Source organism: Lycorma delicatula, chromosome 7 (genome assembly GCF_047948215.1).
Source record: "Lycorma delicatula isolate Av1 chromosome 7, ASM4794821v1, whole genome shotgun sequence".
NCBI classification, from domain to species: Eukaryota; Metazoa; Arthropoda; class Insecta; order Hemiptera; family Fulgoridae; genus Lycorma; species Lycorma delicatula.
The window spans coordinates 1,801,336-1,822,234 of record NC_134461.1 but is presented as its reverse complement, the minus strand read 5'-3'; the positions used below and the strand labels follow the sequence as shown (position 1 = coordinate 1,822,234).

At 35.7% G+C, this 20,899-nt stretch overlaps 1 protein-coding gene across 1 annotated transcript in view; it reads left to right on the top strand.

The window, feature by feature from the left end:
* LOC142327291 (uncharacterized) overlaps positions 1-19,652 on the top strand; it is a 106,072-nt gene extending 86,420 nt beyond the window's left edge. Inside the window, exons 12-14 of the mRNA XM_075370192.1 lie at positions 16,868-17,012; positions 18,529-18,696; positions 19,481-19,652. Of these exons, the coding sequence (XP_075226307.1) occupies positions 16,868-17,012; positions 18,529-18,696; positions 19,481-19,612 (445 nt within the window). The 3' untranslated portion in view covers positions 19,613-19,652. The remainder of the gene's footprint in view (positions 1-16,867; positions 17,013-18,528; positions 18,697-19,480) is intronic.
* The last annotated feature ends 1,247 nt before the right edge of the window (positions 19,653-20,899 follow it).

Genomic DNA, 20,899 nt, shown 5'->3' with positions numbered 1-20,899 from the left:
AGCTGTGTATTATTAGTGAAAAAATATTTATAATCGAAAGAAAACAGAGGATTTTCTTTAAAAAAGTCTTTTTTAAGTTGTGCTGTTGAATTAAACAAAGGGTTTTGACCTGAACTAGATATTAGTGCAGAAAATTGGCGGTTACTTATAAGGAAGGTTTTTATTCTTGGTATTACGGTTGTGTAGATACAAAGCTTGCATAAAGTTGTATCAGTAAATTTCACAGATATACTGTTTAGTTGTTATTGAGCCTTGTAAAGACAGATGTTCTCTAATTAGCAAAAGGAGTTCTCTATTTAAAAATAAGAAATGCAGTTATAGATCTAAACTTGTTGAACCCGGGATTATCTTCAATATTCAGAATTTATAGTCCTGGAACTAGTGCACTTTTTCATGACTAATTTACATCAGGCTGGTAATGTGTTAAAATTTTAGTTTAGTAAGCAACAGACAGAAAATATGAGTAGATTGTGCAGTTGCTTTTATTCATAAGATGATAGTCTTGTAATGGTTTGTGTGATTTTTTTATTCATTTATAACACCTACTTTTATTTTTATATAAATTGTTGGCCACAACTAACACAGAACCAATGAGCAGACATTTTTGTCAACTCAGGATCATGGTAGATGTCCTGATACTAAAGTTTTTGTGAGCTGTTTCTAATTAAATAACCATCTGCTGATTGTTTTTAATGTTTTATATGATAAAATCATGGGAAGTAACAATACCAAATGAAAATAAAGTTATTGTCTGATTTCTTATGTTTTATTTATTATTTTTGTTAAAAAAATATTTAAATAGTTTTATTAAATATGTTTTTGTTATTTTTTAATCTATTTCAAAAATAACAATGTTTATTAGGTTACTTATTTTTACATTGAAATGAAGATATTGTAGTGGACGCTGAGAGAACCTCCAAATGGACCATTGTGGCGAGATGGAATTGCATTGTAAAGATCACTCGTAAATCATCTGACCTGTGATATTAAACCAATAAAAATGTCTGCTGACTGTTTATGTGGTGTTTATTTTAGGTCAATTATAAATTGATAAAATTAAGCCAAGAAAATTATGCTAAGTCTAAAAATAAGCAAAACTCTACAGGAACATGATGCTACAAAGTAATCATGAACTAACCAAAATATCTGCCGATTGGTTCTTTGTTTTTGTGTTGGACTGATATTTTGAGTAAAAAAAAGAATAGCTTGTTATAAATACATAAAAAATCACACAAAACATTAGAGGTTTATCATTTTATTATCAATAAACGCAGTTGCAAAACAGAATTTTTTACTTATCTTTTCTGTCTCCTATTTACTAAACTAAATATTTAACGCACTTCTGCTATTGTGAATTAGTTATAAAAATGTGTGCTAGCTATAGGACTATTACAGTCGAGAGATGAAATTAATAAATAAATAATGTTTTAGTTGTAAATGGCAATGTTAATAATAGTTGTATGAAAACATACACTTAATTAATTTGCTCTGGTATTGTTTTCTTTTTGCTTTAACAAAATTTTTAATTATAAATATTATTATAATAATTATTTTGATATACTAACCTAGAAAAATTGAAGTATCTTCATTTTTAAGATTTTAAATACTTTTAATTATAAGTTGACCTCTTGATTTTTTTTTATTTTAAGTTCCAAAATGTTACATATGCCACAATTTATGGCATTTTATTTATTTGTTTTTATAAGAACATTTTCCAATCACTAATGTATATTTTTTAATGGAATTTCAGAGAAAAATTAGGTTTGGATGTGGATGAAGTATTCACTTAACTAATTATATGACTTTGTTGTAACTACATCAGTATTATTTAGAATTTAAAAGATTCTCAAATCATGAAAATCTTCCCATAGAATTTGACAGTTATCCATAATCATATTTTTGGAAATCTAATTTTTTAGGCACTACAAAAACAATCATTTGTGGGTGAAATTTTTGATTAGAAAAACAATAAACCCACTGGGTTAGTCTTAGTGGTTAAAATTGTAATCACAAAATCAGCTGATTTTTGAAATTGAAAGTTGTAAGGTTAGAGTCCTTATAAAGACAGTTGCATTTATATGGATTTGAAAGCTAGGACTGTGATTACTGATGGTTTTTGGTGGTTGGGTTTCAATTAACCGCATGTCTCAGGAGTGGTCAGTCTGATTCTGTTCAAGACTATATATATTTACTCTTACACACCAGACTGTGTACAGATGCCTTGGCATCTCTGCAGAATACTGTTGACATCATGTCACTGTGCTGTTACTTTGTTCTGGTATGCATAAAATAAAATAAATAAAATTGATGTAAGATCATTTTCGTTTCTTGTATTATGTGTGCTTCTGAAAAATGTAAGTTGTGTAAGTGATATTAAAAACTATTTAGTACATTATTAGTATTATTAGAATTTTTTTCATTTTTAATAACTTACTAACTTTAACATTGGCCAGGTTGGTAACTATTTCACACACATTTCAAAAAAAAACAAACACACTTAAATGTTCCAACACACAACCAAATTATTTTACATATTTAATAACAGATTATACAATTTACTTTTCTAGGAAAAAATCTATACATTAAAAAATGTTTAATTATACTAAACAGCTAACAATACAGCTAACTTAATGATAAACTGTTTTCAGTTCACTCACCCTATTTGATAATATGACAAAATCAGAATTTAAGAGTAAGGCCCTTTAAATTCTATCTATATCATTAAGAATGTTTAATATTAAAGAAAACGTTCATATTTAAGAAATCTTGAAGTAAAAGTTCTTGCAAAATTAACATAAAAGTTTCAATTTTGTTACTTCAAGTTTTGGAATTAACAATACAGAATAAAGGCGATTGATTATATCTTTAAATATAAATACTATATCTCTATAATTTTTCACAGACTGGGAAAACTTGCTTCAGACAATGAAATTTTAGACAGAAAAGTCAAATCAGTATTGGATATGGAAGTGGATCAGAGAAATATTGAATGATGAGAAATAAACCATAAAGCTTGGAAATAAAGAATCAATCTTGGGATAGACAATACCATCCAAAGAATATCTTGAGTCCACCCCAAAATGTAGAGTGAATCTTCTTTCACCTACTGTTCTGCAGAACATTAGCACATTTTTACCCAAAATGGGAGATGGATACTACTAATCAATGATTTTGTGTTAACTAGGTTAAAACAAGTTCAGGTTTCTAAAAGAGACAACATTGTCAATCCTTGGTTTTTTATTTAAAAGAAACCAGGTGAATTATGAACTACTCAGCCAGATCTCTGCTGGAGAGTCTTTGTGAATTTATTTTAGGCTTTAAATGAGATGTTGAGTGCAGAATGCTACCTTTAAAATTAATCTGGATTGTAACTTTTCACTAACTGCAAGCTACAACTCTTGACAGAGGAGTGACAGATTAAAAAAAGAAAACTTTTTTACCAAGGAGCAGATTTATGTCACTCTTAGTCAAGTTAAAACTTTAGAGGACATCGCCTTGTCTAATTTGGACCCAAATATGTTATTAAATAGACCACATAATGAGAAAGCTGTAACAGAAATGGTGAGGTTATGTATCTATCCAATTTATAGGTTTCGTTATTGCAATTAGACATTTGGACAATATTTGTGAGTACCCAGTTAAAAAAAGTGTTTACAATAATTATAGAATATTATTTATTGCAAAATTATAATATTTAACTCGATTCATACACGGTAATGTCAGCTGAGAGCTTGTTGTATGACTACTTAATAATATTACAAAATTAGAATTTATTATTGCATGCATAATATAAATATTTATATTGTAATTTTGCTATTAAGGATATATATATTTTATTAAAATGTACTACTGAAATTTTAATAAAGAAAAACATACTAACAGCAGAATGTATTTTTAGTTTTAGTTTCAACAACTATTCCATGTCGATCCTAAATGTACTAATTAATAATATTAACACTGAACTTATCAAATGGCATGCTGTTTACACATCATCCTGATCCCTTGGGGAAAGATACCCTCATCACCCCCTCTGTTCCAAGACCTTATGGGCTTTACCAGAGGTCATCTTCGAAACCTCGGCTTTTGACATATTCCTGTCTGCTTCAGCCAGGATGTCACCGATGCAAATGCCACAAGTGACATTCCCATCGATGTACTACTATTTAATGAACTCAAAGCAAAACACATCTCACTGAGTTTTAAGCAAGACTGAAAATACCTAACTAAACAAAGGAATTGAACTCCTCAAGCTTCTCTAAATTCCACCGATTCATCTGACACCTTTTCTTCAGGTTTTTAAACCCCAATCTACATTTCATTATCACCAAATTATGGTCGCTATCAATGTCTGCTCCAGGGTAAGTTTTGCAGTCAACGAGTTGATTTCTAAATCTTTGCTTAACCATTATATAATCTATCTGATATGTTGCAGTATCGCCTGGCTTTTTCCAAGTGTACATTCTTCTATTATGATTTTTAAATTGGGTGTTGGCAATTACTAAATTATACTTCATGCAAAACTCTATAAGTCGGTCCCCTCTTTCATTCCTTTTGCCCAGCCCGTATTCACCCACTATATTTTTCCTTCCTTGCCTTTTCCAATGCTTGCATTTCAATCTCCAACTATTATTAAATTTTCATCTCCTTTTACATGTTTAATTGCTTCATCAATCTCTTCGTATACACACTCTACCTCATCATCATCATGGGCGCTTGTAGGCATATAGACGTTAACAATCGTTGTCGGTTTTGATTTTATCCTTATTACAATGATTCTATCGCTATGCCTTTTGAAATACTCTACTCCATTCCCTATCTTCTTGTTCATGATGAAACGTACTCCTGCCTGCCCATAATTTGAAGCTGAGTTAATTATTCTAAAATCACCTGACCAAAAGTCGCCTTCCTCTTCAAGAAATATAATAATATCTTTCATACTTATAAAAAATAAAGAAAAATGTGACTTCTGTATCCTAATTTAAATTTGAATAATACGACTAGGTTCTGTGAAGAATTCAAACTTAATTATTCAGTTAACCCTTAATTAATTAAGAACTTTCTAATAGCAAAACTCTGTCTTTTTGTACCGTAAAGTAATCAAATTAATTGTGTATTTTCATACTTTTGCATGCTAAATTATTGAAAGTGTATATAATTTAATATAAATTTCCCTTTCATCTAATCAAAACAATCTTCAGTTATACAATTGTACTACGAATACCATTCCAGATGTTTGTAGTATTAAGTATAGCTACTTTATTGTATTTGGCGTGAATAAAAATATATTTAATGTTACATGTTGCAGGCACATTTTCATTTTCTGGTGGCCAGTAATTTTTCATTACATCTAATACCGAGTTGGATTAATGGCTTTCATAATCTGCCGTCATGTGAATTCACTTAAATATACTATGATGCAATATGATGCCCATAGTAGTACTAGGATCATTAATGAAATGAAAATTAAAATTTTTATAATTTATAAATGAAACATAATATCTATTATGTTTTTCTATATATGCAAATTTAGTGTGTTTTAATTTTACAATGTTGCATATTTAACTGCTGTATTTACTCACGGATTTTCATCCTCATCATTGAAAAGAACATTTTCAACAGGTAAACTTTAAAAAGAGGTCTGTACAATTAAAAATACCTCAATACTTTTAATAGATGTTTTTAAAGAATATTTAAAATGACTCTTGGTTTAACAAGTAGTAATATTTTTGAATGACCACAAGGTAAAAATTGAGATGGTTTTAATAACAGAAATGTGAATAATTCTTATTACTTTGGATGTCTATTAATTTAAGCGCTGATATTTTGAAGCAGACTATAGTGTGCAGAAATTATCATAAATTAGAATATTTTATTAAAATACTTATTTTAAAAAGAAAATACATTATAAGGAAAATCATACGGTTCTTCAAGGGAAAAGTGTCTGTGTGCATATGTAGAATTGTGTGCTAGTATTATATTCTAATAACCTAATAAACTATTGTATTTTATTGTATTCTCTTAATGAAAATGGTAATGCAAAGACTAAAAAATAATACCGATCATTTCATGTTAAATGTTCTATGTTTAGATATAATGCTTCTACATTTGTCAGTTTAATTTTGTTAATTTTTTCAAATTATAAAAATGCAGGATAAAAATAATAAGAAATTTAAATCAGGATAAAGTAAACATCTTATTAATGTAATTTTAGCTAATATTAAATCTATTAACATCTGGAGAAAATTTGTTATATAGAGTATAAATCCTACCGTAAACTGGCTTCTGTACATTTTTTTACTATAATAAATTATAAACTAGCAATTTTTTAAATTTCTTATTTGTACTGTGAAGTTTAAAATTCTGTGAATTAATTTTTTGTGAAAAATCTTTTATTTCTTTGTCGAATTTCACATTTCTTTTTTTTTAATGCTGTACACATTCATTAATATCCGTGAATCAGATTTCTATGATTAGAGAACCGTATAAATATATTACCCTTTAAATAAATTGTTGTATTTGAATCAAAATGTTAGGTCAATTTTATTTTTTTTTGCACTACATGTATTAAACAGTATATTTTCTAAACCACAGTTACTAATTGTACAGAATAAGCTACTTCACAACTCATGAATTGTATTCATAATCTTGTGTTATAATATTTTTTTGGAAAAGTCAAGGTCTGAGCATTGAAAACGTCTGCCAAGTATCATCAGGTATGCTGTCATAACAGCATACCTTTGGTCATTCAGGTTCATCATTATATATTTTTCTATTTATTATATTCAGGAAACCTTTTTTTGGTAATTTCTCGCTTTATAATGGTACAATTGTGGTCAATCTGTACATGATATGTTGTGAAAATATTTCTTTCTATTAAAGTTCATATTATTCTACATTGTTGGTTGCTATAAAATGTGCAGCTGCAAAATATAGTGTATGCATTACTGATTAGTACTAATTACTACTGATTATACAATACCGAGCTACAATCATGTGTTGAATGTCACTATTGTCAAAAATTCCTAAAACTTATACAGTAACCTTTTTTTGTTTTGTTTGAAAGTTTCTCTTTTCAAATTCTAATGAACTATGAAATTTATTAAAAAGTGATTATCTTCATTCTAATTTTAACCAACAGTTTTTTTGTCTTATTTCTAAAATATTTTACTTTCTTCCTTTTTTTTAATCTTAACTACATAGGTGTTTTATCCATTTTTTATTACGTAGCAAAGAAGCAGATGTATAAAACAGAAATGTAGTTACAGTAATATATACATATTTATATGCATTTTTTTTTGTAAACTACGCACAATGCAAAAAAAGTTACTCAAATTGGAGGGGGACACCTCATAGTGACATGGATTTAATCTTTTAATTGACCTTAACTGTTATTTCAAGGTTAACATGATTTTTTCAAATGGAATGACATATTTTTGACCCCCGCTAATAAGAAGAGCAGAAAATTCTACATTGAAATATGTGGTCACAGTATGATCTTTGAAATTATTTCAGGGGGTTTCATTTTAATCGCCCCAGGCGATTTTCTTGTAAACTACATACAATATAAAAAAATTACCTAAACAAAAGCTACTCAGATTGCAAGGGGCATCTCTTGGTGACCTTGGACTTGATGACCTTATTTCAAGGTTAATATGATGCTTTCAAATGGAATGACCTACTTTTGACCACACCCATGAAAAGAGCAGAAAATTTTACATTGAAATATGTAGGTCACACATATGACCATGGGCTTTTTTTTCAAGGTCATACGGTTTTCCATCAGTGATAGTGTTGTAAGAGTTACGTGCTTTTGAAGGTCATATAATGATATTCCTGGAATATTTGTATTTCAGGCCAGTTATCTCGCAAACTGTGGGAAAGAACATAAAAATGACTACACTATCATCTAACACTATATCTGATTGTTAGTTGTATGACTTTTAAAAAATATCCAAGGTCATATGTGTGACTATATATTCAATGTAGAATTTTCTGCTCTTTTCAGTGATGGGTTCAAAAATAGGTAATTCCATTTGAAAAAATTGTGCTTTCCTTGAAATAAAGTCAAGGTCACCATGAGATGTCGCCCCTCCAATCTGAGTAACTTTTATTTAGGTAATTTTTTTGTATTGTGTGTAGTTTACGAGAAAATTTACTGGGGTAATTAAGATGAAACACCCTGAAAAAAGGTACAAGGTATGACCTTGTACCTTGTGACCAGATATTTCAATATAAAATTTTCTACTCTTTTCATTTCTGGAGTCAAAAATATGTCATTCTATTTGAAAAAATCATGTTAACTTTGAAATAATAGTCAAGGTCACCATGAGATGTCCCCCTTCAATCTGAGGAACTTTTGATGAAGCCATTTTTTGTATTGTGTGTATTTTATGAGAAAATCACCTGGGGCAATGAAAATTAAACACTGTGTATGTGTGTGTGTGTGTGTGGTCAGTTTTGGCTCAATTAACTATTTCTTGGGACACTTCAATGTTGTTTCCGCTGGTCTGACTACAATTTTGGAATGAATTTTGTGAACACTTGACACATATTCAAATCTTAATTTAAAATTCACTGAACCACATAGAAACTTAAATTCAGTTCATCAGCTATCTCCCTAATTGAAAGTCTGTGGTCAGACGTGCTAAATTGTGAACTTTTACAATGTTTTCATTGTTTTTTGAAGTGGAAGGACAGTTGGACCAGTATCATCTTCGACCGATTTGTGGCCATCTTTTAAGCTGTTTTTAAAAGTTCATAAGTATCAGAAGCTGATTTTCCAGTTTTCAAATAAAATTTGACACAAAGTCGTTCCATTTTTTATCCATTTTGCAAAATCAATAAATCACCAAAAATCGAAACATGTCTGCACTCACTCTCTACTAAACAAAAATACTGTGGTAATCTTTTAAGGGTGTTTCAAGGACAAATAAGCTTCCCTCTCCCACCTGTGGGCAAACCTACCCCCTCCTACTGAGCAGTGTTGGCACCCATACCTCATATCAAAATGTTCAAAATTATTCTTTCACTAATATCATTGGTCGACAATGATTTTGTTACACGGTCAATTTGCTGAAGCTTATTTATTTTTGGGTGCTAATTCTGAATATAAAGTCAGAATTCTCCTATCAGCCTCAGATTTTTTTTGCAATTGCCCTTCCTATTTTCCAGCAATGTACATTATATTATAAGAGGTTACTTCTCTTCTCGGCCTCTGGCCCCGTGCTGTAAAACTTGTGTTTTTTGCAACCGGTGCATAATTTGATTCTGCTAGTACAGCGTTCTACGTTCTCGTCGTCGGGGTTGACAACGATCAGCAGCGGTCAGTCAACCTGCGTTGCTGTGGAGTTTTGACAAAGCGGCGACGTAGTGTGTTGCAGTAGTGCTGCTGTCGGCCAAATAAGGACGTTTCCTTTGTAACATCGTGTCCCCATACGTAGTTGGTGAGGCCTAAATATATTTAGATCCTCTGGCAGGTTCGAGAAGCGGTTTCCGCTCCGACCTAGCCGGTGGAAGGAGCTTTTAGCTTTTTGACTCCTCGGGTGGACTGCGGAACAGACGGTCCGTTCGGGGTGTGAGAGGTTAGACGCTCACCTGGTATTGTGGTAGGTGTTAGATTCGTTCAAGCTGTGAATTGTAGTGCCTGGCAACACAGCTGGTGTATTGCTAAATTGTTCAGCGATGGAGCAACCCGGGGGAGGTTGTTTGGAGGACTTGGTCGGTTTGGCCAAGGACCTGGTTTCCGGTGACCCCTTCATGCCGAGGAGGTCAATCGGTAGGTCGCCGCCGCGGCCCCGGTCTTCCGATAAGGAAGACACGGAAGCCCCTCGGGTAGTGGAGCGCCCGAGTGTTGCGGCTTGCACACAAATCCTGCGGGACACCTCTGTCTCGAGCGGTGCGGAAAAGGCGAAAGCTGGATCCGTACAGCGAGGACACGGCATAGGAGGGGGCGCCAAGTCCGAAGGACGCCTCGCTGCGAAGTCGGGAAGGACTGAAAGCAGCAAAGCCGATTCTGTCCCTGAGCGGGATGTTTCTGGGGGGAAACCTGCGTCAAAGAAGGTGACCTCCGGAGCGGATAGCTTGGGGCGGATTGAGGAGATGAGGGCCGAATGGGCCAAAATTTCCTCAAAGAAGGAATCTAGAGTTGCACCAATTGGTGGACTCATATTTGAGCCAATGTAGTTTGATGGTTTCCGGGCTGGCTTTAAAATGTGAAGGCCTCCAGGGTGCAAATCTTGCGCTTGACTCGGTCGTAACTCGACTAGGCAAGGCAAGGTAGACCAGGTAGTGGATGGAGTTCGGGGCTTCAAACCCGTAACGGGTGAAGCTTTGGGCGAGCTCCACAAATCAATTAAGAGAGTGGAGGAGAAGGTTAAGAAACCTGTCTCCTTTGCCTCTATAACTGCCGCGCCTGCACCTAAGCGGGTAGGTCCGCCGCCGCCAGCGCAGGCGCCGGCCAAAAGTAAGTGGGCCACTGTAAAAGTGGTCCCTGTTAAGCCTGGTCAGGGGGCTTCGTCTGCTATGACGGAGCTAACCCTAAAGAAGATCCTGGACCCGCGGAAAGAAAGGTTCCAAGTTTCCCGGGTCACTAAAACCAGGGATCATGGCATTGTACTGGAGGTCGTTAACGAGCAGCAGGCAAGACAACTGCTGGAGGCCGATGTTCTGGCCAAGAACGGGCTGAAGGCTCAGCTGCTAGCCGAGCGTAAGCTTCAGATATTGGTTTATGATATGCCGAGGGCAACGCGGGTAGAGGAGCCCGAAATCCTCAAAGCGATCCACGGCCAAAATCCTGTGTTGGATATGGCCGTCGAGGACTTCCTTAGGGAAACTAAGGTGATTCGACAGTTGGGGAGGAAGGAATCCCTAAAGAGTCACTAGGTTCTCGAGACCTCGCCAAAGATCCGGCAGGTCTTAGTGGCCGGGGGAAGATTGTTCTTTGGGTGGACGGCCTGTAGGGTTGTCGACCATATTCAGGTAGCCCGGTGCTTTAAATGTCAGGGCTTTGGGCACACCGCTCTCCGATGCAGAGCGCAGAAGGAGATGTGTGGTCACTGTGCCGCTCCGGGGCACAGGGCAACCAACTGCCCTGCCAAGTCGTCGCCACCAAAGTGTGCCGCCTGCTGCCAGGTGAAAGGTAGCAATACTGGACACAGGGTAGGGGGTAGGCAATGTAAGGCGTACGATATAGCCCGAGCGAGAGCTGTTAACAACACAGCTGATGGCGAGGCCTGAACGGTCAGAAGCCGTTGGGGACATCTTACACCATTCGAACGCCTGCGCCTGGGGCAGATTAATCTGCACCATTCCCGGGCGGCCACGAGTGAGGCCATGAGGCTCCTTAAGGAGTACAACCTCGAGGTCCTCTTGGTCCAGGAGCCGTACGCGGTCGCGGATAGGGTGGTCGGCTTCCACGGGGTGAAAGTTATTAATACTCGTGGGGGACGGCCGCTCTCTGCGGTCGTGGTGAGCTCTGACTCTTTGGGTGTCTTCTGGATGCCTCAGTGGTCTGATGAGCAACTCACCGTCGTGCGGATCACGAGGGGTACGCTCGATGTCGTACTTGTGTCGGGATACTTCCAGCTTGGATGGAGTATCGATGACTTGCTGGCGAAGTTGGGGAGAATTCTGGATGGTCTCCCGGGCACCAGAGTGTTGGTTGCGCTGGACGCAAACGCCAAGTCTACCGCCTGGGGTTCACCACTCACAAACCCCAGAGGCGCTGGTCTCGAACAGTTCGCAGAAGCCAGGATCCTCTACCTTATTAATGATGCGGAGCAGCCGCCAACTTTCTTCAGCGAACTGGGAGAGAGTTATATAGACGTCACTTTGGTGACGGGTGACTTGCATCGGGATACAGGTAGATGGACTGTCTGGCCCGAGCCCAGTGTGAGCGATCATAGGCTTATAACCTATGATATTCCTTACGGAGGCGGTCCTAGGACACCAAATCCAGGTCGCTACAACCTAAGGGGCCTGGATCAGCGCAGGCTAAGGCGTGTGTGCGATGCTGCCCTGGACAGATTGCAGTGGCGCATGGAGTGTAGGGAGGAGGTGGAATTGATGGCGGAGCTAATCGGCCGGGCCATCAAGACTGGCTGTGACGAGGTCCTACGGCGGCCTAGGCCAATGGACGGACCCGTCATAAGCAGCAAGTCCGCTGATCTGAGCGTGCCTGGAGCCGTCATGATGACCCCATTTTCCGGGGGGTCGTCTGTGGAAGGCAGACGGAGGCCCGGCAAGAAATGGTGGTCCTCTGACCTTAGCGTGCTGCGCGCAAGAGTGAGGTCCGCGCGGATAAGGTACCAGCGCTGCCCCCTAACGGGGAATATCGTTAACCACGTGCGCGCTGAGCGTCTTCGGATCTACCGGCGTGCCCGTAATACATATGTTCACGCCATCAAGGAAGCCAAACTCAAGTTTTGGAAAGACTACATGCGCGAGTTGCAACGCGATCCCTGGCAGCTCGCAAAGACTTGTTACAAGCCAAGGCCATTGCACGTGTTGTCCAGCGTCCGGTGCGGGTTAGGTGGTCGTGACCACACTTTAACATCTGTGGCGACTTACCGGGCGTTCCTGGATACTCTGTTTCCAGATGGAAACAGAGTATCCGGAACAGATTTCCGGAGGGTGAAGCGGAAATCGGCGTTAGGGCGGGTGAAACACCATTCCCTGGCGTTCGGACCGTGGAACCCGATGATATAGACCGAGTGGTTTCTCGAATGGCACTGAAGAAGGCACCGGGGATTGACCAACTTGACCCGGATATTTTTTAACAGTCTGCTTGGCAGACTGTTCACGGGATGCCTAAGCTGGGGCTGCTTTCCGGCTTGCTGGAAGGTGGCCTTGGTAAGGGTACTCCTGAAACCTGGAAAGGATCCTGGTGAGGTCGGCAGTTATCGACCCATCAGCCTCTTGCCGGTTCTCGGCAAGTTGCTTGAAAGGCTGGTTGTGGAACGGCTCGAGGAAAGCATTGATATGAGCTGTATTCTAAATCGAGGCCAATATGGCTTCATGAAAGGGGTTGGCACCGAGGATTGCATCTTAAATGCTCTTACCGAGGTGGAAAGCGCCGACTGCAAATATGTTTTGGCTATTTTTATTGATATAGAGGCAGCATTTCCTTCCTTGTGTTGAGAGTTCTGTCCTCTATGCTTTGGAACGCCGCAATGTTCCCAGAGCCCTGCAGGCCGTGGTAAGAGACTATTTGTCTAACCGTACGGCACTGTTTAAAGATGCGCACCTAGTTGTGGAAAAATCCGTCACCAGGGGAAGCCCGCAGGGTTCCGTTCTCGGTCCCCTGCTGTGGAACCTGGTGTTTGATGGATTACTGGGGTTGACATTCCCAGAAGGGGCACGGCCCAGGCTTTCGCCGATGACTGTCTCCTTTTAGTTCGTGGTAATTCACGACCGCAGCTAGAAAGTAGAGCGCAGGCGGCTTTGTCAACCGCCGAGGGCTGGATGGACATGCAAAATTTAAAGATTTCTGTGGCCAAGACGAAGTTTATGCTTCTGAAAGGTGCAGACCAATTATCAACCAGTCGAAACCCCCACATTAAATATAAAGGCTGTGTAATCAGCCGAGTAAGGGTTCATAAGTACCTAGGTGTTTTGTTTGATGATAAGTTGCTTTTTAGCAACCACATTAAGCAAGTTGCGGCGGACGCTGTCTCTGTGATGCACAAACTTAGAAGGATTGCTCGGAAAGACTACGGGCTGTCGGGTCGCCAAATGTACTTGGTGTACCGAAGGTGTCTTGGAGAGTATGATCGCATACGCGGCGCCAGTCTGGGCGCATAAGTTGGATAGAAATAGAACACTGCTTCAAAATTTAAGGAGTGCCCAGCGCAGAGCCTTAATAGTATGCACTGGTGTTTTTAAAACAACCTCCTACGAGGCTACCACCGTATTGGGAAAGGCTCTCCCAATCGATTTGGTGGTGAAAGTTCGAGCAGCCATGTGGAAGTTGAGAAGATGTCGGGAAACCGAGGTATTTGGGATGCGGTTTCGAGCCGGGCTAGAACCGGAGCGGAACGACTATCACAATGCACCGGGTCCAAATTTCGTTCAGTTGCCCATTTCCCGCCTGCGGAAGAGGCTATGGAGCCTCGCGATGGATGCATGGCAGCATGAATGGCACACCACGAATAAAGGAAGATCCCTGTATAGATTTATACAGGATCTGGGGGGGAGGTATGCCTCGAATTCATTTTTAAGGGCGTCGGGTGCCCAAGTGCTCACCAACCATGCGAATTTGATGCAATATCTGTTTAGGTTTCGCCTAGCGGCTGATGAGTTGTGTGTCTGCGGGGAGGTCCAGTCGAACGAGCATCTTATGTTCGACTGCCCTGCTCTGGTGGGGGGCCAGAGACCGGGCCACCCTGGAACTTAGAGGTCAGGGGGGAAACTGGCCGCTCATAAACGGCGAGTCGATGTGGCGAGAACCGCATTGTCGGACCGTGTGGGGGTTCCTCGATGAGGTTGCGATGTTCAACCGTCATCGTTAGTTTTTAAATTTAAATGGGATTTATCGATTCCTTTAGCGGAGCTGTGGGAAGTGCTTATCCGAAATAATGGCTGGCCACCAGCCAGTAAAAGCTCCAAGAGCTTTAAATGGTGGACAGGCACTAGCTGGCTGACAGCGACCGAGGCGTGGCGGCTTAAATTGCCGTCTTTTTAACTTGTAACATTTTTAGTTTTAATTTGTAACAAGGGGTGCGCCTCCCCGATCTAGTTTTAATTTGACAAGTGAGCGGTAGGGACACGTAAGCGGGTGCTATACGGCATCCAGCTTAACCGCTCACGCAAGATAGGAGCTCACTAGGAGCATTAGGAATAACGAGGTCGCAAATCTGTTTTGAGGCACAATAGCCGTTTTTTGGCACGGAACATTTGGTCTATGCTCTAGGGCGACCGAATGGGGTGGTGGCGGGAGAGATGCCAGCTAACCAAATATTATAAGAGGTTATCTCTCAAGTAAAGACCATTTCATTGTAAAAATATTTATTCTGAAAACTTTATAAATATTTTTTATTTCTCTTAAACTGCATACCTTATACTTACTACTTCTCTATATAAGCACTGCATCAGTTAAGACATTTATCGTACCGATACAACTTCAATACACCCTCGTCGTACTCTTCTGCCGCCAGTCCATTTAGCATTGATTAACAGCATTTTAAGTTCATCGTCACCCGCGAATTGCTTACTGCTCAAAAATTTTTTCAATCTCCCAAACAGATGATAATCAGAAGGAGCTAAGTCACAATAACTAATATAAACTTTGAAAAAATGTATTACATACAAAAACGTTTTTAAGAAAAGTAAAAAACTTTTTGTGCAAATAGATAAAAATTAAAAAGAAATACAGAACAACACTTGTCAATTGAATTATAAAAACATCTGTGATATTTCTTTGTTTCCATTTTGATGTGCTTTGGCCACTATGTCTCCATTTTTCTGTCTACAAAACATTCATTGGTGCTCATTCACGTTCATTCTGCTCCATTACAGATGCGATAATTTGATTGTCATTAAAGTATTAATTGATTCTGCATCATAGTCACCTCCAGCCAGCTTTTCTTCTACATCTTTGATCTCTGTATCATATTCCAGTTTGTTTGGATTGTGTAAAATTGTAGCCAAGTCATTATTATTGTCAGATGGGTTTTCGATAGATTCAGACAATGAATTGTTGTCTTCATTTGTATTTTCAGTCTTCATGCTTGGCCAAACTCTTTTCCATGATTTTTCAAGAGTTTCTCCTTTCGTTACTTTCCATACTTAAGGAATTGTATAAATTGTATCTTTAATACTCAAAAGTTTTCATAGCCTGGAAATTATTGCAACTTTTTTCTGTTTTTCTAAAATTGCTCCAACATATTTACCTCATATATTATTTTCCTTAATCACTCAATGACACCTTGATCCATAGGTTGTATGAGTGATGTTATATGAGGAGGCAAAAACACTGCTTTAATTTTCCTTTTTTCAGTTCCTTTTCTCCTGGATGGATACATGATTGTATTTTCACAAGACGAGATGTATAGGAAGATTTTCTGATTTTAAAGTTTTTCAACTGCAGGGACGAAGCAGTCATGAAACTATGTCTAAAAAGATACTTTCCATCTATGCAAACTTCTGTTTATGGTAATAAACAAGTAAATAACAGGTAATAAAATGTTTAAATTTTTTAATGCTCTTGGCTTCTTATATTTGCCAATTACAAATAGTGTTAATTTACGGGTTCCATTTACATAACTACAAGGTTCATCTTGTCTTTCGTCAACTTTTCTCTGGGTACATTAGCAGTCTTGAAAACTAGAGTCTTTTGCAGAAGCATTTTGAAATTTAAACCAGTCTCATCAATGTTATAGAATTCATCTGGTGTCAATTTATGTTCCTTTAACAAGTTCTCAAATTTCATACGAAACTGTTCATCAGCTTCCTCTACTAGTTTTTTAAACATAACAATTGCTTTTTCTTTAACTATTGGGCCAGATAAAGGAGTCATTTTTTGCCTTAGTAAACAGACCTATACCCACAGAGCACTGTCTTAACAGTTCGGATTTTGGTTGTAATAGCGTTTTTCGGTCTTTTAAAACCTTTCCCCTTCCACTGTCATTGTACTACAATTAATATTCTTCCTATTTCTGCTCCAGTCTTTAATTGTCGTAAAACCTACTCCTAATTCTGAAAGATAATTTTTAAACAGACTCACTTTTATCAAATCTTTGGAGCATTACCGTTTTTGATATAATAAGCACAGAACATGTTTTTGCTTTCCTTTTGAGAATACGCTTTATTTTTTAAAAAAACAAAAATAAACATATTAATTTAATATAATAATATTCTACATGTTTTTTAGAGAACTGAGTGGCCCACGACTGGTACGTTGCTATGGAACTCTGTATTCACAAGCACAAGTTGATGCATTAGATTCTCTGGATACATTGCCTCAACTTCACGATGCTGTAGAACTAAAATCTAAGATACTTTTTTCAGTGGTTGTTGTCAGTATACTTTTTATTTCATAAACTATCAGTTCTAATATTAAATTGTATTTCCAAAATAATCTATTTATTATTTTAAGATAAATTAATTGCTGAATCAGTTGGGTTTAATATGTAATACTTGTATAAACAAATCTCTGAACTTTTCAGTGAGATTGAACTCTTTTTTGAAATTTTTGTAACTTTAAAAGTCAAATGCAGCAAGCGCTGATTCAAAACAGAAGATCATACCAAATAACAAGCGATAATTACAAATTTCTTTTTAAGAATAATTGATAATTTTTATTCAGTTCATACATTAATTTAAGAAGAGAAAGAACCTGACAGAGATGAGCAAAATGAGGTTACATTATCACAAATAAACATACTTTTTTCTTAAATGTATCTTTAAATGCACTTCTCTCATAAAAAAAGCATTGTTGGACATCTTTACTGATTACTAAAAATTTGGAAGTCAATCTGCACAGTTCACAGAATGTATTCTAAAAAATATAACCAAAAATGTATTTGAATTCTAATCTTTTTATTGACATGAGTATTTATTCATTTAAAAGAAAACAAGCTCACATCCCAATTACATCTAATGAAAAACAAATTTTTTGCATTTGAAAAATTCCACGACTAATTAGCAGATCATTAAAAAATCTATCAAAATAAAAAAAAAGATACCACTCCACCACACAGGTTAGCTAATATTAAAACAAATATTTTCATAACAATAATCAAGGTTATATGAAAGATATACCTACATGAAATCAAATATTTACGTTATGGAAAATTAGGATTGTAATTATGAAATTTTACTCTCCTTTTTATTGATGTTTTTGCAGTATTGATGGTTAAATAGGATAGCATCAATTTTTTTAATTGATTTTTTGATAAATTTTTAATTTTTAAGAATAAGTTTGCTCTCAAATTTTATTAGACAACATGGAAGCACAATTTTTTCTGTACAAGTAATATATATTCAGATAACTTATAAAAAGAAGTGTGATAGTATTAATACAAACCTGACTATTCCTCATTTTTTAAATATACAGAACTTTCTTACATATTTATCTATACATTATGTACATGTACTAGATGAATGTAACAATATACTTTTCTACGGAAGATATGTTATCTTTACTTAACAACTAGAGCAAGGATAAGCATACATTACCATAACCAATAACTAGAATTAAAGTTTAAGGTGAAAATGTTCTGATCCTCTGCAAAAAGATTCTAATTCTCAGGGGATAAAAAGATGCCCCTGTTAGATCTTCCATAAACCAGTGATAGATTAATTTTGAAGCTAAAATAAGAATAATATTGTATCGCCATTCTAAAAGAAATTGGTCTAGATATGAGGCTTTACTAAACAAATAAATCATATTTAGTGTATTTTATTCACTAAATTTTACAAACGTCAATTAATTTTTATTTTTGCCAATAGTTTTAAATTACATCATAATGTAGAGTTTTATTTTTTCTGCACATCAATGAAAAGTTACTTAACATATTTATTTTGATTTAGCTGGCTTTCCGATCAGCACAGGCTTTATTAAATAATAAAAGAGAGCAGGTATGTCGTTTACTGCTGTCAGCTACACCTCCTGGTCTAGCGCATGCTGAGTTAGAGTCAGCAATTGCAACATTTTTACACAGGACCGTTGATACATTTGATCTTAGTCATAGCATTGAGGTAACATATACATATTTGTATGTATGATTCTTGACATTTAATTAGCATTAAACTGAATATAATAATTAGTCAATAATTAGAAGAAAAGTGACAAGTTACCATGTAAAGAAGAATTAACACTCCTCTGGTAACAATTTATTTTGTAACTTACATTGTGTGAAAACTTAATTCATAAAAATAACTTGAAAATTAAACAAAGAGGAAGTGACTAGGTACAAAAATTAAAATAACAGGAACAAGTTATTTTTAACTTCTATAAGAAAAATAGCATCTACTCAATTCCAAAATGGTTATCTTATTAAACAACAGTCCAAAGAGAAAAGGGTGTAGGTGTTGCATATTATATTAAATAACTTAAAGAAGAAAAGTCAACAGTACTTGAAAACATTTGTTAAAAACACGATAAAGTATAAAGCCAATTATTTAAATAATAAAATACTAAATATGCAAACTAAGAAGCTCCTATTCAGTATTATATAATAAATTAAACATTTCATAACTCTACCTTTCTGGAAAGAATATTGCTCTATTTATAGTAAGAGATATGTTACTATGAAATAAGAATAAACTACTGATTTTCTTCCATTGGCTAGAACTCAGTCTTTCAATCTAACATGATTATATCTTGATCCAGACAAAGAGTACAAAAATGGTAGCTTCAGTTATTTTATTACTGAAATATTCTCCATAATTTTATTGTGTATTATCTTTTACTAATTATTATTAATCCATGTTTGTTTTAGTTACTTATTTTACATACTGTATTTTTTTGTTTAATCTTTAGGCTTATCGATCGCTTACCACCATCATTTTGTTTAATCATTATGCTTGGTTAATTATGTGGATAAATATCTTGGTAATGGATAATTTTACTTACAGGCCTGTAACAATTTTTAGGATAGATCTTTTCTTATGAAGAAAACAAAAGTGCTCTATTCCCATCAAACAACTTGAAACTACACAATTGATAAATGCATATGCAATTATAAATAAATGTTTTATAAAGAAACAATGAAATATTTTTTATTCTCTTTGCTATTAATGATAAAATATACATTAAAATAATGGATAGTTATTATGAATGTAACATTTCTTTTTATCTTCATTGTAAAAGATAAAGATCTTTTCAAAACTATACTATGGTTCCTTCCTTTGTTATTCAGATTTATTACCCATTTCTGAAATGGATAGCATTTATGTACGTATTTTTAATGTTTTGTAAATTGTATCTAAAATAAAATTTATTATTATTACATTCAACAAAAGATTGGTATATACATTTGACAACAAAAATACAATTTAATTTGTAGTTAAGATTTTAATTTATTTGTAGCAGAAATTTTACAACTCCATAAAACTAGCATATTATTAATTGTGGATAAAATGTTACAGGAAGTAACATCTCATCATATAAGCAATATTATATGATTACCCTTGTTTAAAAACATGCAATGGTTTGATGCAATACATCAGAGACTCAGTGCGATTAGCTTGGGCACTTGTTAACCAGGTAAAGTATTAATGCTTTTTTTTTAACAGTAAAAAGGGAATTATGTTTAATAGAGTCAATGGTAAGTGAGCAGAGTGTTGTAACACTGAATTGTAATAAGAACCTATTATTCATGTCTGCAGATTAACATTACTTTCATGCTTATTCATTCATTTAATTAAAACTCCACAAAGAGCATTTCACCAATCTTTATAATGACATTTAATATATAATGATTAAGTCAGTCTTAAGTCCCATCTCTGTAGATGATTGTCCCATCTCATGACAGGTGATTGTCAATTTGTAACACCAAGTTAATTCATAGTTCTAGATAAAAATAATAGTAATTTCTTTCAAGACAATTTATGCAGTGATCACTGTTCATCACTTAAATTAGATGTTAGTGACAAATATTTACAAAATGAGATGAAAACAAGATGTAAGAGTGCAGTACTAAAAATATTTCTATTAAGGTAGATTTAAACATACAGTACTGTGTGCTTACTGTACTGCTATTGTAGCTATATAAGTGCCTGTGATAATTTCAATTTAAATATCAATATAATCACTAATCACTGTTATAATCACTAATATAATCACTGTTATAGACAGATTTGATTTTCTAATAGGGCACTAGGATCAAATAGCTTTCATTTGCAATTATGGATCAAGCAGAGGAAGACCTAATCATTACTTGCAGCTTATGTATACTTA